A 16,434-nucleotide genomic window follows, 5' to 3' on the forward strand; every position below is an offset into this window, starting at 1 on the left:
TGGGAGAAAAGGACTTCACAAAAATAAAATAGAGAAATAAGAGAAAACAAAAGCTAGAAAAAGATTGTTACTAAGGAAGAAAACAGTTGAAGAAGTAAGGATAATGGGAGGAGGGAAGTGTTTTGTAAATAAGTGGGTGACCATTTATTTGTGCTCCTATAATTGATGTTTCTTTGGCTGATCTCTGCCTCGAAACAGCATAAAGAGATGAGGAAAGATAGATCGATAGCTATTTGAGCGCTGGTTTATATTTTTATATTATGGTTTTGGTAACCTGGTCTGGATTATGTAATGAAATAATTCAAATGATCTTGGTTACTATCTCTTTTGCTTAAGCCATTCCTTCCCTGGGTGTCCTGATGTGTCTCTGGAACGGACACAGTGTAACTGCGTCTCGGTGTAAGGCTGAACCCTTCCATCTCCAGAGATGTCTTTGTATGTGTAGCGTGGACCTGGGGGAGAACCCACCTGCTTGGTTGAGGAGCAGCCTTACACTGCAGATAAACAGAAACAGCTGGAAGGTAACAAGGCTCTCTTAAAAAATGGTGTCTAAACACTCTTTAAGAAGTGGTTCAACGTTCTGGGTACCTTACAGTATTCCTATTGGGGAAGATTTTTAATCATTTCACAGGAATGCACTTAGTCAGGTTCTTTTCCCTCCTCACCTAGATACAAAATGCAGAATATGTTATAGTAAGAAAATAAAAATGCTGGGCTGAATAGTTTCCACATTCTTCTAACCTCAGAAATTAATCAGGTTATGCTTCAATACTTAACTTCATCATTTAATGTTATACTACTGAAATATTTAATTTTTGTTGGTTCATCAAGTCATCAGCCCTCGTCTCCATAGAAAAATGTAACTGGTAGAAATGCAGAAGATAAAGTAAAAAACCACACTCATGCCTGTGTAGAGATACATTAATAAGCTGATTATGTTGTACATATCAAATCTGGTGCAATTTTCTCATAGAAGCAGCTCCCCTACCACCTTCTGGCTGTAGTGAGATCACATTGTGTCTTGATCGAGTGGAAAAAGAAACAAGTACCCTCCCAAATCACCGTGCTCTGCAGTGTATACTAAACAGCTATGAAGGTTTCATATGCTTGTATCAACTACACTGTGATATTATATTTATATATATAAATCCTATATTTTCTAGTTAGTAAAGTATATGGTATCGATCTTATATCTAACCAAAATGACTAACGAGTAATTTCAGTTCAGAACAAGACTGTGAGTTATCAGGAGCTTTTCTCCAGAAAGCTGGTGTGGTGAGTTCAGAAGCATCTTCTAACAGCTTTTACGTTGCTTTATAAAATGATGATACATAGAATTAGCTGTACGGGTATCAAAATAAGCAAGGAACACTAAATAATTCTTTTTAGCTTCTGTTATATCATCTCAATATAGAGCCAGTGAGCATGACCAGGCCAGGCTGGAGTTGTGCACCGCAATTGATGAAAGGGAATTAATAAAACTGCTGGACCATGAGCCTGTGAGAATGCAAGTTTTTGCTGCTGTGCTATAGGCATGAAGGAAATATTTCCTTAAATACTGTTTCCATTTTTGTTTAAGCTTTTTGTGAGGGAAGCAGCTGATGTAGTTCACATGACACTAATTTTATGATTTTCTTCTTTCTCTTGGAGCTTGTGTAAGGAGTGAGATAGAGGATAACTTAGCAATTAAACTCAATTGTGTATGCAACTGTAGATGTTTATTTGGTGTTTGAAAGCAAATAGGTAAACTTTTACTTGGTTTTTTTTACAATATTGTTACAGTGTTCCCCCTGTATGCAATTTCTTGCCTTTATGATACAGTGACTGTTTCTGAAAGCACTAATAGTGTGAGAACCGGAGGAGGAAATAATCATGGGACATGCAAATTAAGGATATTTTGCTTTCTGAAGACTTGTACAAGCTTTTGTCTTCACAAATAAAGGCATGCTTTTATGAAGGTACAAAATAAATTACACTAAATAAGTTACTCTTTTTCTGAGAGTGTGTATGTTGCCTCGAGAAGAGGTCCTGGTGGAGTTACGGATCCTTGAAAATGATGACCCATTAGGAGGCAGAGCTCAAAGTTTATTCATAGAGAGGTTACTAAAAGTATCAACTGCAGTTGTACATGAATAGTGACCGTGAATGTGCATATAATGTCATTTGCATTTGAAATTTGTCTAGGAGCATCCTGAGGGCGTATTATTTTCCTCCATTTAAAAAATCTGAATAGTACCTGTAATTAAGGGAGAAAACTGAGCCCTGGAAGCTAGGTAGGACTTCCATCTATTGATCTGTGTAAACCCAGCTTATGCTGTCAGGGGAGCAGCAGTCAACTGCTGAGCTGCTTTGTCACTGACATAAGCTGAGAGAGGATTTTTTTTTTTTGTCTATACTGTTTATACACCAGTCTATAGACCTGCTGGCTGGTTGAATTTTAAAGAGTGCGGAGGTTTAAAGACTTGTCCCCCGAGGGATGCTCCTGCCAGTTGGGAAGCGAGCGAGGCTGCTCTGCAGAAGTTACGTGCACGTGTGCTGGCTGGGGGGGACGGGGTGGGTCTGGGGGACGCTGTCCTGCCGCTCAGCCTGGAAAATGCTGCAAAACAGACCCATAATTTTCAGGTTATTTAGTCAAAATATTGAGCTAATACCTTTGGTTTTTTCATTTTGTTTTTGTTTTCCTTTTCTTGTGTGATAATTTATTCTGAGAGAATACAATGGGGAACATAAATGAATACATTTCCATACCAAATTCTGAGTTGGTGCTAAGCTCACCAGGCAGCAATTAAAATCCTTGGTAGCGAGGAGAAAATGACTTCTTACAGCGTGAAGATAGGTGCAGATTTGGAAAGAGAATTTAAGTAGAGTATAGAATACTTTCTTTGGAAGAGGAAAAAACAAGCTTTATGAGCCTGAAGTGAAGGGACTGTTTGGAAGTGTTTAGGAAATTTCCGAGTTAAAAGTTTTGATTAGCCTGTTCTGCTTGCTTGCTTTTGTTAAGAGTTTGTTATTACTGCTCCCAGCACCGTGTATGCTTGTTTCCTGCCTACAGAAATTCAAATGTTTACCTGCCCTGTTTGCATTTTGCTCCTCACTGTTCTGCAGTGGCCACTCACAGCAGGCAGGGTGGCGCTTGTGCAGTTTCTCTTAGAGAATGTTATATGTACTGCTATTCATAATTAAGTTAATAACTTTTCCCAAAACACAACATGTGACTTTCATACCCTTCTTTATCTGTGCTGACAAAGTGAAAGTCCAAAAGATTTCTTGAACTCTCTTGTATGACTTAGAAATTCTGGAAAAATTGACTTTTCCATTTTCTCCTGCACGATGGTTTACTGGGGCACATCATATACCTTTAAAACGTTGCAACTAATACATGCATCCAGTACTCAGAGGCATCTTTTTTCTGGACTGTTCATCCCCTTGCTGATTAACTTGCATGGGTTCTTCATGTTTTACGCTATCCGCTGAGCCAGACAAATGTTTGAAGTAAATAATCATTGTGGTGTGTAGGAATTTAAATACATAATTTCCCCTAATGGGAGTTGACTGTTCAACATGCAATAAACAGAATTCAGGCTGGAGAGCGCTAACATCTTAGGTCAAGTTCCTAAACCCCCATGTGCAGCTCTGGAAATTTGCAGTTAATGTGCATTTTTCTGAAAGTGCACACCTTGCGGATAACTGGTGTGTTCAGCAGTATGAGATGTCTGTTGGTCTGCTACAAAAAGGGAATCCTGTAGCTTTGGCCAACGACGTTGACGTTGACTGCTTCTTCTTAGCTTGAGCATTTCGGGGAGGGTTCGTTTTCCCATTTGGGAGCAAGGAAATAAAACTTGTTTTTCTGGGATCTTGTAAAGTCATTGTTTAATATTTGCTGCTAACTGATCTGGTAATTAACTTTTATTTTTTTGAAAGAAAAATGTTGACTTGTTTGAGAGCATTTTTATATTTTAATTAACACATTTAATTTGCCACTGAACAGCTTCTTAAATAAAATTCTGCAAAAAAGAGTGACATTATCCTTTCATATTATGGTATGAATGTAGATCTGGTGGATTCCCCCCACCCCCTTCCCTTTATTAATAGCAAGTCTTGCTTGTGAAACCCGAAGGGTTAATCATATAAATTTCTCCTTTGGACCAGCAGACGATTTCCATAATTTTCAGCATTTGACTATGGAACATGTATAGAGTTGTTATACCTCTCTGTAATCCATTCTGCTGCCAACTTCATTCCCTTTTCTCTGCCTGCATTTTAATTGAAACAACATTTGTATTTTTGAGCCAGGATCTGTCAGAAGTCCCTGTGGCTAGTCTGTGGTACAAGTAGCAGCAGACGTGGCTTACCCATATGGTGTGGTGCTTCTTGTAAAATCCATATGGCCTTGTTGAAGGGAATCCCAGCGGGGATGTGAAGGGTGTTAATACCCTTCAGGCCAGGCCTTTGCCTCCTGGGGCTTCTATGGCATTGTCTTTGCAATCTGCCAAAGCACAAACTTAATTCCTTTTTAATAATCAATTATTTCAGTCCAGGAACGTGTGCTGTATCTTCTGCAATCATATATTCCTTCAACTTATTATTTGTTATGAGTATTTTTAGATATTTTTTAAAAGCAAGCTGTACGGTAGTTGTTAACAACTGCCCTGAAAGCCTTTCAAAATCCTTTTAAAAAAATCCTAACTTTATTTCTTTGACTTGTATTTACAGGAAGTGCTGAACAGCGTTCCGAAGTTCTGCTTTCCTTTTGACATTGAAAGGTATGTGGTACAGTTATCGTGTATTTAAAAATATTGCAGTTAGGCTAAATATAATTTTCTGTGAAAGGGAAGATACAAAGAAAAGGAAAACATACTGCACTTCCTAAACTTGCACCTGCAGATGAGAAGAACACCACATCCTTTGTTTCTAAAGGAACTATGAAATCACTAGTAGGAAAGTACCACAGTAAGATGCAACATTTACAATGATATAGGGATATCTTTTCCAAGGTGGAGCTACATTCCAGCTCCCAGTTTGTCCATTATAACTGTAAGCATCATCTGTGTAAATATAAGGAAATAACAGTTTCCTTCAAATGGCGAGCATCGTAAAAAAACAACCAAGCAAAAAAACAAACGGAAAACTTATGTTGCACCAGGATGTAAAAACTCACCCAGCAGTACTGAAAAACATGTTGTTTGAGTTCAAAGAAATGAAGACTTTAATTGCGTGGAAGTAACTGAATATGCAATTGATTTTTCTCAGAGAAAAATCGGGACCATTATTTATAATTAATTAGCTCTTACCTTTCTGGTGGTGTCGCTTCCATGTAATGCTGCCAGTCATATAAATTGTTCATATATAACATTTTTATAATTAAAATATTTATTTAAGCTTGTCAAAATGATTTATGGCAATTAATTTAATAAATTATGCTCCTTTTGGAAAACTCATACTGTACTAATCAGCAAAGATTGAATTAGAAGTTTAATTTGCATAATTCATGAAAGATACACCCAGGTAGCATGCAGGCTGAGCTGGATTCAGAACAACATAGGCGTCAGTTGTAGATGGAGTCTCAAAGATGAGGAGCATCTATCAGATGCAAGGAGCTGCTCTCAGTGGACTAAAAGATGGTTTGTGTGTAGAGGAAAGAAGAGAGGCTTTGCAGGAAAAACACACTGGCAAAATAAAATCTTCATAAACACAACTTCCCTGAAATAAACTACATTCATTTAGTCTTTTATAGTTGAATTTAATTAAGTTGTTTGGGTTTTGAACTGGTTAAGCTCACTGTCCATTAAGCTGTTTTAATGACTTAACTAATACAGTTGTCAGCGTTGGCTTTAAAGCATTAAAGTCTTTAATGTGCTTAAGATATGTACAGAATTCTGTTTAAAATTGGTAATGAAGATGAATAATGGAAATAAAATTTGAGGATAACAGAAAAAGGTGAGGTTCTGTTGCTGCCATCCAGTGGCAAGAAGATAATCAGTGGCAGCAAATAATTATCTTCAGATAACTCGTCTTGCGTTAACTATTTCTGTTGAACCATTCAGAAGACAGTTGCTCATATGAGATGGATAAGCTTAATCAATACGGTGTTGGGAAAACATAAATTTATAGCATAGCTAGCTATGTTTTTTAGCTGAGTATCTGAGAGAAGGAAAAGAAAAAAGAAAAAAAGACAAAGTTATGTAATGTTTATTGTTTGTCTGTTAATACCCGCCCATGCTCCCTCCGCAGACACAGTTTTTGACTCTTGGCCTCATACTCGACTGTAAAGCAGTGCTCTCAAAGGTGCAGGATTTCTAAAAATTTCATAAAAATTGGCAGTTGAACAGAAGGAGGAGCGGTCCTTGGAAGCTGCCATATACTGGGGAGGGGAACAAGCCGGCTGTGTTTGGCCTGGCCTGCTGCCTGCTGGGGCAGCGCTGTGAGATCTCCACAACCGGCCACCGCGCTTGTGGCTTCTAGCGCAGCTGGGAGCTGAGTTTTAGGAGGTTTGTGGGAGAACCAAAGGCAGTGCGGGATCACGAGAGTATGAAAGAGCATGGACGAGGGGGAGGGGCAGAGCTATTGTGGGGGAAAAGGACAGAAATACTGGAAGCTCATTAAAGAAAGCGGGCGACTGGCGAGCTATTTGTATGAACAACTTGCTGGCTGTGTGGTGTTTTTACCGTTCACTATTCCGTTCAAGCATTTTCTGTAATGTAGACATACATTACTACTTTTTTTTTTCCTTTTTTTTTTTTTTTTTGAGAAAACTAGTGGTCTTCTGCTTTCTCAGTTTTACTTTTTATTTTGAAATTTGGACTTATAAAAAATTGAGGAAAAACAGTGCTATAGCTCCTTTTTATATGGCTTTTTTCCAATGGACATTTGAAATGTGACAAGAATTTTAGTTTTCATCTAGCCATAAATGTGCTTTTCACTTGTCTGGTGGGGGAAAAAAATAATAATATTTTTTTCTTGTGTACAGATTCATAATAGACTGTACGTCTAATACCCCCAGGTGTTTTACGGGCAGTTTCAATGTTTATTTCGGTACAGAAAACTTTGATTGAAGTGAAGCACAAAGTATCTGTTTCATTGATTGAGCACATTGTACTTTAGAGAGTGTAGTTTCTCAGCCTGTGTTATATACAGGTAAACCACTTCAAGCAATATCTGGTCCTAGTAAGAGCTAGAAATTACCAACGAAATTTCCGCTGATGCTGCTGATCAAGGTACCTAGAACAAAAAATGTGACTGTTCCATAGATTGCTTCTGGGTTCTTACTATACAGCAGCTGAAGGCAATGGAGTGTCATTTCTGCTAATTACCTAAATAAAACTCATTAAAATAGGTAATCTATATTATTCAGATTATGGGAGTGGGAAAGTTAAAGCACCATTAAAGCAGAGTGCTAAGTTCATTATCACCTGTTTTCTTCCAAATGTATTGGAGAATGATTTGAAAAGTGAATGAAATGAGAACACATATTTTAATTTGCTTTATTCACTGTATGGCAGTGATTGTAGACAGAGATCCAGATTTAGTTCTCACTGTTTGATGCTTACATCATCTCACCAGATGTACTTACTTTATCTTATATGCAGATGTTATAAATAACTGTACACTACTCGTTCTAATTATCGAAAGTACATGCTGTGAATGGTGATTAAAAATCTAGAGGTAACTCCCATTAAATTTAAACTGGAAGTCAAGCCAAAAAAGGCACAATGGTGTAATGTTTTGACCATGACTTTAAGTTTTATATAAATTTTTTTATTGAAAGTAAGCACATAATTTCATTACTGCTGGTTATGGCTTACATTTTATTTTGAAGGGGTTAAGAAATGAATTGTGTCATAGAAGTTCTTGAGTGTTTTCTCCAAAAACCTGTCTCTTTTTTTTTTGTATGAATAAATTATTTTAGGCTTCATAAATGGCACAATTGTATAACATTCTAATGGTTTACTTGTAGGTATTTATGACTAAGTTCCCTTTTCTCTGCAACAGAATTCCTTTCTCCATTTCTTTTCATACAGAATAGGAGGTTTTAACATTTGAGAACATCAAGATCTTAATTTCCTTTTAATGTTTGCTAAGCTAATATTAATACATCAGAAAAAGCGCTACGTTCTCTCTTTTGTGCCTTGAATCCTTTACACAAATTCTGCATGGTTTTCTTCATTTTTCTTTCTCCAGCAGTGTTGCGTATTTTCACTCTTAACCCAAAACTTGGACCTTTGCAGAGAGCCTGCACCTCGATCTCTACATCCATCAGTTACTTAGCTGGATGGCGATTAGTGAGCATGCAGCTTCTCCTCTTGTTCCTTTTGGGCCCATTACAAATTCAGTCTGAAGTTGCACTATGTCATTGCTTGACCCCTCAATCTTATCTATGCTTTGAATCTCTGTCATTTGTCTCTGCCATAAATATTTCCCCTCTCTCCTTCCTTTTCTCTGTCTTTCCCCTTTCAGAATGCATTTCTTCTGCTGAATGTGTAACACGCGTGCCTTTCTAGCTAAGACACTTTGGAAAATGCCTGTGTAGGATCAGCATGGAGACAATGATGTGTACCTCATTAATTTCCCCTACAGCACCCACCAGATTGCAGGGAAATGTTATATTTTTGAGCGTAAGAAGTGTTTCTGCTGCTGTAGAAGATTTCTCGTTAGCAGTAGAATATTGCTCAAGTTTGGAAATTACCGTGCATATTATTTAGCTCATAATCTGTTAGGGTCAATGAGTAACGATGGCAGGAATGACATCACCTTCCATCTCCCGTTCCTGGCTAATGTGGGGTTTGTTGGTATTTCTGGTAAAAATCTGTGTGCAGAAACACAGTTATAATAAAGACAAACGCGAAACAGTGGCTGTAGAGATCGTTGGGTTTGTGAACCCAACTCTTGTGAAAGGCAATTATACCATACACCAATATTTTTGCCTTCGAGGTAAATAGTTAAGAACGAAAAGTAAATAATTGAGAACATATTTAAGCTGTACAGGAGAAGATAAACAAATTATAGCATTTCCTGCATGCTTCAGTCATTCCAGTCAGTTTGCGGAATAGGTTGTGAACTGAAATGCACAGCAGCAGTTTTAGACAGCTGAGTTCTTTCCATCCTTTCCCTCGTTGTATCATGGTACGTATGTGTAAGAGAGAAGTCTTTGTCAGGAAGGTCACGGCGTGCACTGTGGAAGAGTGTAACTGTTCGTTTTGAGCGCGGGTTGTGTGGATGCCGTGTGTGTGCAGAAGTGGACCCATCTGAGAGGAGACCTGGGCACACCGAGGGACCTCTGATAGACCCTGGGCAGGTACGATGGCCAGGGCCCCTGGCCAGAGCAGGCTGCTCTTGCAACTGGAATGCACCCAGTGAGGCTCTTTACTAACTAGTAGTGTGGTGCTAACTAGTAGTGTGGTGTCTTTTAATGCTTCTAGTGTTTGAAGACATAACCCCAGTTATAAGTTGACTGTCCTTTTTATTTGTGGGGATTTTCTTACTTGGTGGTAGCTTTGTATGTTTTTTTATCTTACGCAGTTTTCTTCCTGTTCCTTTTCTTTCTGATGTATAAAGATGTTCTTTCTGGTGTTTCTTCCTGGGGTTTATGAGAAGCAGATCTCAGGTCAGCTCAGTTGGAGCAGAGGAGCCCTTCACACAGGGAGCCTGAGCTGTGGGCTCATGGATCATGGAGTGGGTTTGGAAATGGAGAAAAATAGTTCCTGAAGCTGAGTTTTGGGGATAGCAATTAGTTGAAGGAGATGGCCCAACCTAGGGTGACTGTCTCCCCAGTCTCTGCATCGGCTTGTACCACTACCCTAATATCTGGTTTTCAAATTTCTCCTTGAAATGGTTTCTAATCTATTCTCTGATCAGGGGAGAATTAGGTTGAATGACTGGCGGGGTTTGATTCTCAGCGTCAGACTGGGAGATGAAATACATTTGAAATTTTCAAGTTTAGGTAGCAGCCACCAAAGCTTTCATCAGAACTGTGTACTTCAGTTACATTGGTCAAGGATGTGTACATGACACCTTGTAATTAACAATACCCAGTAACATTGTTTTCTTCTAAAAATAAGTCATCAAAATCTGTATTCCCATGCATAATAATTTTCTGGAACTCACTGAAAAAATGAATTTTTTCTGAATCTGAATCTGAAAAATCTGAAATTCAAAACCCTTTAAAGATGTCTAAAATTTGGAGAAGAAAAAAATAATTTCAAACATCTTCTGTATCCTAAACAGATTAACTTGGAAGAAGAGCAATTCTTACTGAGAACAAGGGATAAATTCCATAATTAGACATGCTGGTTTTGGTTTGAAGAAGAGATTTAATTCCTGCCTTAATTAGTTTTCTCAAGGCAGCCTTAAAATGAGTCCTGAACAATGACTACAGTGTAAACAAAAATCTTTAAAATGACTCTTTACCTACTGCATACCCAAAGAGCCTTTTCTGCATTGTGTAGATATGTACTTAGAAAATTTTAAAAACTACTTTTATTCTACAGTGAACTGTAATAACCTTGAAAGAGCCCATTGTAGTCTGCAGGGTTAAGTATTTACGTACATTCTTTGCTATTAGTGATTTATTATTGTTAAACTACGATTAAAAGTAAGCACGCAGGGCAAGAGTTGAAAGTAAGTCACGAGCGAGGCAGAGGAGTGAGTGAGAAGGTCAGTGAAGGCTGGGAACACCTTGTGCCTGCTCTCCCCACACAGGTGAGTGGATCGTGCTCTCTTCAAGCAGCCAGCTCGGCCAACATTTTGCAGACATTTTTTGAAGCTCAGCCAGTTGATCCTGCACTCCGATAGAAAGTCTAGGTAACATTTTGTGTAGGGAACGCTGGTACATAATTACGTTTTACCTGTGTTGATTTTCACATTAAGGAGAACTTTGAGAGGCGTCATTTGTGGTGGTTCAGTAGCAGTGCCCGGAGCTGCTACCTGCCTCTGGAGGTGAGAGTTGACTTCTGAACAACCTGAATGGGCTGCAGTGAAACAGAGGCATGAACCCCGCGTCACATACCCTCATGGACAAATGCTAGCTATATGCAATATATATCTTAAAATTGTAGTGCTACCACTTCTTAAATGTTTTACGGGCCTGGTTTATACATGGTGGTTATCTATCAATGCATACAAATCCCCAATCATAATTTGTTTCTGTAAGGCTTATGTATAGTCAGTGTTAATTCTGTTGAAGAGGAGTAAAAAACCTGACATCCTTGCTGCCCTCGGATCTTAAGTGGAGTTCTCAAATTAGAAATCCAGGATTAACTCAGTATTTTAAACTGATCGCAAAACGCGGTCCAGATGGGTGGCCGCTGGCTGCTATTAGCTGTTCCTTTGAAGCAGCTGGGACCAAATGTAAACTTCTGGGTTCTTTGTGGAGGCTCAGTATTAACCTTGGAGTTTTTCTCAGTTTGAAAATCTGCAACATGCTGCTTACACCTCCTTCTAAACTGTGTGGGAAGCAGTTTTCAAGCTGGGCCACTTTTACATTGACTGTTGAAACATGGATTTGTCTTTCTTAAAGAAGCAAAAGGAAGACATGGAGTTGGAGGCGGTGAGATGGTGTTGGAATTGGTGAACTCGTAACTTGACTGGGCTATTTTTAATAAGGAATATCAGAATTTAAATCTCATGTTTTAAAGTGGTCCTGTGTCGTGACATTTTTACGTATGCTTTAATTGCAATACTGGTTGTTTTCCTCTGTCGTCTTCAGGTTTTGGGAAGGGAAGAGGCAAGTACCTGAAAGCAAGAGATCCTTGCTGATACGAGTTTTTCGGGGCTAAGGAATTGTTGTCAAGCAGTAATAGAGTTACCATTTGCTTGACATACATGTACACCATACATTAAAAACAACGCCTGCATAGATGAGCGTGTATTAACAATTGCTTGTGAATTATCAATGATCTCTATGGGTCTTGACCAATGGTAGATGGGTGGATAGGCACCCGACTACAGAACTGTGCCAGGGGTTCTGTGACATAAGAAAAAGCTGGTTGTGGCTGTGGAAAACTCCACACCTGATGGTGGGATGCAGCAGAGCAGGGAGGGGGTGGGAGCAGGAGGCAGCGGAGATCGCTGTGTGGTGCATTATCAGTGCTGCTGGCTGCCCAGCTCCTGCTGAACTGTTGTGTAAGCCCCTGGGCAGTGTGTGTGCTACTGAAACCATACTGCAGGTTTCGGTGGCAGTCTGGTGTCAGGAATAAAGTGGAAAATGCAGAGACATGAGATAGCAAATTGCATCGTTGGCAGGGGAGCAATAACCCTGTGTTATTGATAGCTCTGTGTTGTATGGGGTGTAATGCACAGGCACTGTGCTCGCTATACAGAACCTGAAAAATGAAGGACCAAGTGAAAGCCACTGAGTGTTTACTGTGTTTAAAGAGCACACCAAGTTGTTCCAGTCTATCGAAGACAAGTGAGGAGAATGCTTGTTTTAGTCATTTGAGTTTAATTACCTGACCAAAAAAATAGGCCATTAATTAGCGTGGGTTTCCAGGGATTATATTGGATTAAATGTGTCTTGTAGTGTCATACATGCTCAGCACAGCCTTCTGTTTCAGGCTGGTCACTGTATGTTCACGAGGGACTAGACCAAACTGAAATGAGTGGGGGCACTACGGTCTGGGTAGTGGTATCACTTAGCTAATCTTTAAGCTGTTGTCATGCTCACGTTAAGCATTGTAACATAAATTTGTACGTTGTAACTTCTCTCGCTCTTTGATCCTCTGCTGCTTTCTTCTTTCCTAGGGGAAAATTTTGGGGTTTTTTTTTGGTGGAGGTTTAAAAACAAAACACAAACAAAAAAGCCACAATAATAAAACCCCCAAACATATTGCAGGGGATAAATTAAAAATATATTTTGTGCTCTTAGATTGGAAGATTGATATCTGTGATGGTTTTCAGCTTCTCTAGGAATTCATTTTCAGCTTGGCATCTAAGATCGAACCACACATGACACATGCTGATCATAGTGCTTACTAGCAGGTGCTTAGGTATTCTGCTGTAGAAGATCATGGAAGAGTGGAAAAAGAACAGCAGACAATAGAATTACAGGGAGAAATGCTGCATTTTATGTTTGCAAATCTCCATGTGTTCCCCATTATAACTTTGCTTTCATTTGGCTTTAATTAAATCTTTAAAGATCACTTCCAACCCAAACCACTCTGTGCTGCATTCTGTGCTACACATTACCTCTCCTGGCTGAAAAAGCCAAGCTTACCTAAAGCTGCTTTTCTTTGGGAGATTTTGGAAAAGTGCAATATGTGTTTCTGTGAGTGAACTTCAGATACAGTCGTTTGATTGCAAAATGCATTCAATGTAAGCGTTTTAGAACATTTCTGTGAAGATCACTGAAGTTTGGCCACACTGAAAAGCAGGTCTGTCCCATGTTCTCAGTGATCTCTTGTCTGATGCTGACAGATGGCCCAGGAGAGAAAGGTGCCTGGCTTGAGACCATGAAGGAGATAAGAGACATGTCATGGCAGTGAAGATGCCATTTCTTCTTAAAAAGAAATTGGGAAAAGGTTCATACTGTCAAGCAGAAAGTGGAGAGGCCAGGAATGGAGCTTGGTACTGGGACCTGGAGACAAGTATGAGGAGTCAGAGGTGACACTGGAGCGGGAGGCAGAGACCGAGAACAAAATGTGTTGGGCTGCGCTGCTGAGGGAATGCTGGCAGGGCAGAGCTTGGGGGTAAAAGGAGCTGGAGCATCAGGCAGGGAAATTTTGTGTCAACTTTCAAGGCAGAGTAAGGCTCGAGTCGGTGCATGTTTTGATATAGTCTTGAAGATACTATTGTTTTAGCTCTTATGCTGTTAGTTCTTGATTATTTACTGGTTTTTGCATATTTTTTTTTTTGCACTGGGAAATGAATTTAGCAACAAGTTCTTTGTTGGGCAACGTGTAGTGCAAAAAAATAGGAGGAAGATGTGTGGGTGCATAGGAAGGCTACAGGTTTAACCAAGGGAGCTATTCTGAAGGGAAAAAGAAAAAGGAAAAAAAAAAAAAGGTGCAAAAAAGAAGTCAGTTTTCTAATGGATGCCTTAAACCAGGACTGTAGGATGCTGGTTTAATTAATTATTTGTAGAATTGTAAACCTTGTTTCTGGGTACCGTTTTCCACTGTTGAGGTGTCCTCAAAGCCGACAGGCTGTGGCAGGCTTGTGCTGGCTCTGCCTGGGCCTTACGTAGTGAGGGGCTGTGTGCCACACCGTGCCACTGTGCCTGTTGCGGCCCGAGCTGTGTGACACACCGAGGGACCTGGGCTCCTCTGTGCTGATGAGACGGGGCGGGGGGCAGGGGGCACCTGGGTGCTGGGGAGGGAGGGAGGGGTAGTGAGGCTTGAGACCAACAACTTAAATGCTCGCGTTTGATGTGATTTAGTGGTTTTATGCTCTGTATCTAATTTTTCAGGGGGTCCCAAAACCAAGTAGGACAGCATTTTACCTTTGTGCTCACCGACATTGAAAGTAAGCAAAGGTTTGGATTTTGCCGTTTGACGACAGGAGGCAGGGTCTGCCTCTGTATTCTAAGGTAAGTCAGCCCAAGTAAAGTTGAGTCAGGGAGTGAATGTAAGAAAAATACACGAAAAAGTATCTGCTAATGTGTTTTATTTATCTATCAGGATATAATTTTTCTACAAGTGTTAACACTGATTTCATTTCAAAAATGAACCCAAGCCCTATGTGATGATATCCTTGTGTGAGGCTAAATAATTCTATTTAAATAACATGAAATCTTTGCTTAAAAGCAGAATACAATATGCTGCAGCTTTAGAGGCTTTGAATGTTATGTATTTTTACTTTTTAATGAGATCTTTGTCAAGAATCCAGTCAATTTAACAATAAAGTGCACTATTATGTATTCCTGTCCTTGGAAATATGATTTTTGGATGTATCTTCCATGTTTATTTAGCCAGACCGTATTTAATCTAAGAAACGCTTAGAGCCAGATAATTCTCAATAAAGAGCATGCTGCTTGATTGCAGAAGAGATATTGGTGATTACGAAGTTGACCCCAGTGAAATACTTTGTTTCTCCCTCTGCTTTTTCTTTCTTCTCCTGTAAGAGAATTGTTTTGGTAATGAAAAAAAAAAGACTTGTTTAGCTGTCCTAACCCCCTTTCAATTAAATTAATTCAAAGCCAGTGTGCTTTAATTAAAAGGCAAATTTGCAACTTCACTTAAGAGCCTAGCAGCCTCTGATGCCCACAGAGGAAATGAGAACTTCCAGTTCGGCAACACATGAGAACAACAGGACTGAAGTGAAGTGTAATTACCTTCAAAGTGAGAATCCCCGAACACAAGGTGAAGGAGGCGCCACGTGCTGCCAAAGAGCCAAACCCACTGGCGGCAGAGGGGCAACGTGGATAATGCTGGAGAGTAAGCTAGGAAGCTTGTGAAGAAAAGCAGATTATCCGGTATTTGAACAACATGGAAATCGGGCAGTCGCAGAAGGTGTCCTTAGGATAGACCACGTGAGTTAGGGAGACAAACCCAACATCAACTTGTATGAGAATGTCAGTAATAGACCGTGTGCAGGGGCAAAAAAACCCCAGATAATACAGAAACTTACAGAGCAGTGCTTAAAATTACTGGAGATATCCCATGAAGATTTTTGTGAGCTTTTAAACAGATTCTAAACTTAATGTTGAAAGCCAATACACTGGACATTTTTGGTCAAGTAATTTTAATAATAAGTATTTGCTCTAAATATTGCATAAAATAATAACTATGGCCATATAATGAAAATAACAAAAGGAAAAGACTATATTCTGGGAATTAATTTACTTTCTGTGATCCTGACGATACTACTTTAATAATACTGCAGAAAGATTCGGTTTGTAGGATTTGGGAGTGTATAATGTTTAACCCGTTTCTCTGTGATACCTTTTGTTAGTATACCTTGTTGAGGCCCGGAGTGAGAATGTATGTGCATGCTTTTAGCTCTTTATCTGAATTAACCTTTTATTCCCCCATCAAGTGAGTAACAAAATTTTTTACTTGTACTCCTAACATTGTCTGGCTGGCTTCTAATGCTGTAATAACAAGTGTTTAATCAGTTACGCAAGCTCAGGTATGCACATTTAAATACTATTTGTAGTGCTACAAAGCAAAGGATGGAAATTCTCTAGCTGGGGTAAACTTGGGCATTTATGTTTTATTTTTCCACAGACATACATCAGCTAAAGATTAGTCAACGGTCTGTTACTTGGTAGAAATAACAAGGAAAATGAAAAGTGGCAAGCTATAATTTTTCAGCGAACTGTAATCAAAGCATTGCCTTCATTGCTTTTATTGTGACAATTTCAAATTTACAACGCATAGCTGAATGCATAACAGCACCAGCTTCACAGCATTGTACTTCTAGCTTGGTAGTCCATTTCTCTCCAATTTGTGTGTTGTGCTCAGACAGAAATAATGCATCAGTATTTCCATCTGATGTCTTCTA

General features: G+C 39.3%; 1 protein-coding gene across 3 annotated transcripts in view; it reads left to right on the forward strand.

The window, feature by feature from the left end:
- The window catches only part of DENND1B (DENN domain containing 1B), a 168,206-nt gene that overhangs the window by 56,924 nt on the left and 94,848 nt on the right, over positions 1-16,434 (forward strand). For 2 of the 3 annotated variants that reach the window (XM_040610332.1, XM_040610333.1), the window contains exons 4-5: positions 4,714-4,763; positions 14,399-14,518. In XM_040610332.1, coding sequence (XP_040466266.1) covers positions 4,714-4,763; positions 14,399-14,518 — 170 coding nt within the window. The remainder of the gene's footprint in view (positions 1-4,713; positions 4,764-14,398; positions 14,519-16,434) is intronic. The other variant, XM_040610334.1, reaches the window with a different exon arrangement.

The sequence above is a fragment of the Falco naumanni genome, chromosome 11 (genome assembly GCF_017639655.2).
Source record: "Falco naumanni isolate bFalNau1 chromosome 11, bFalNau1.pat, whole genome shotgun sequence".
Taxonomy (NCBI): Eukaryota; Metazoa; Chordata; class Aves; order Falconiformes; family Falconidae; genus Falco; species Falco naumanni.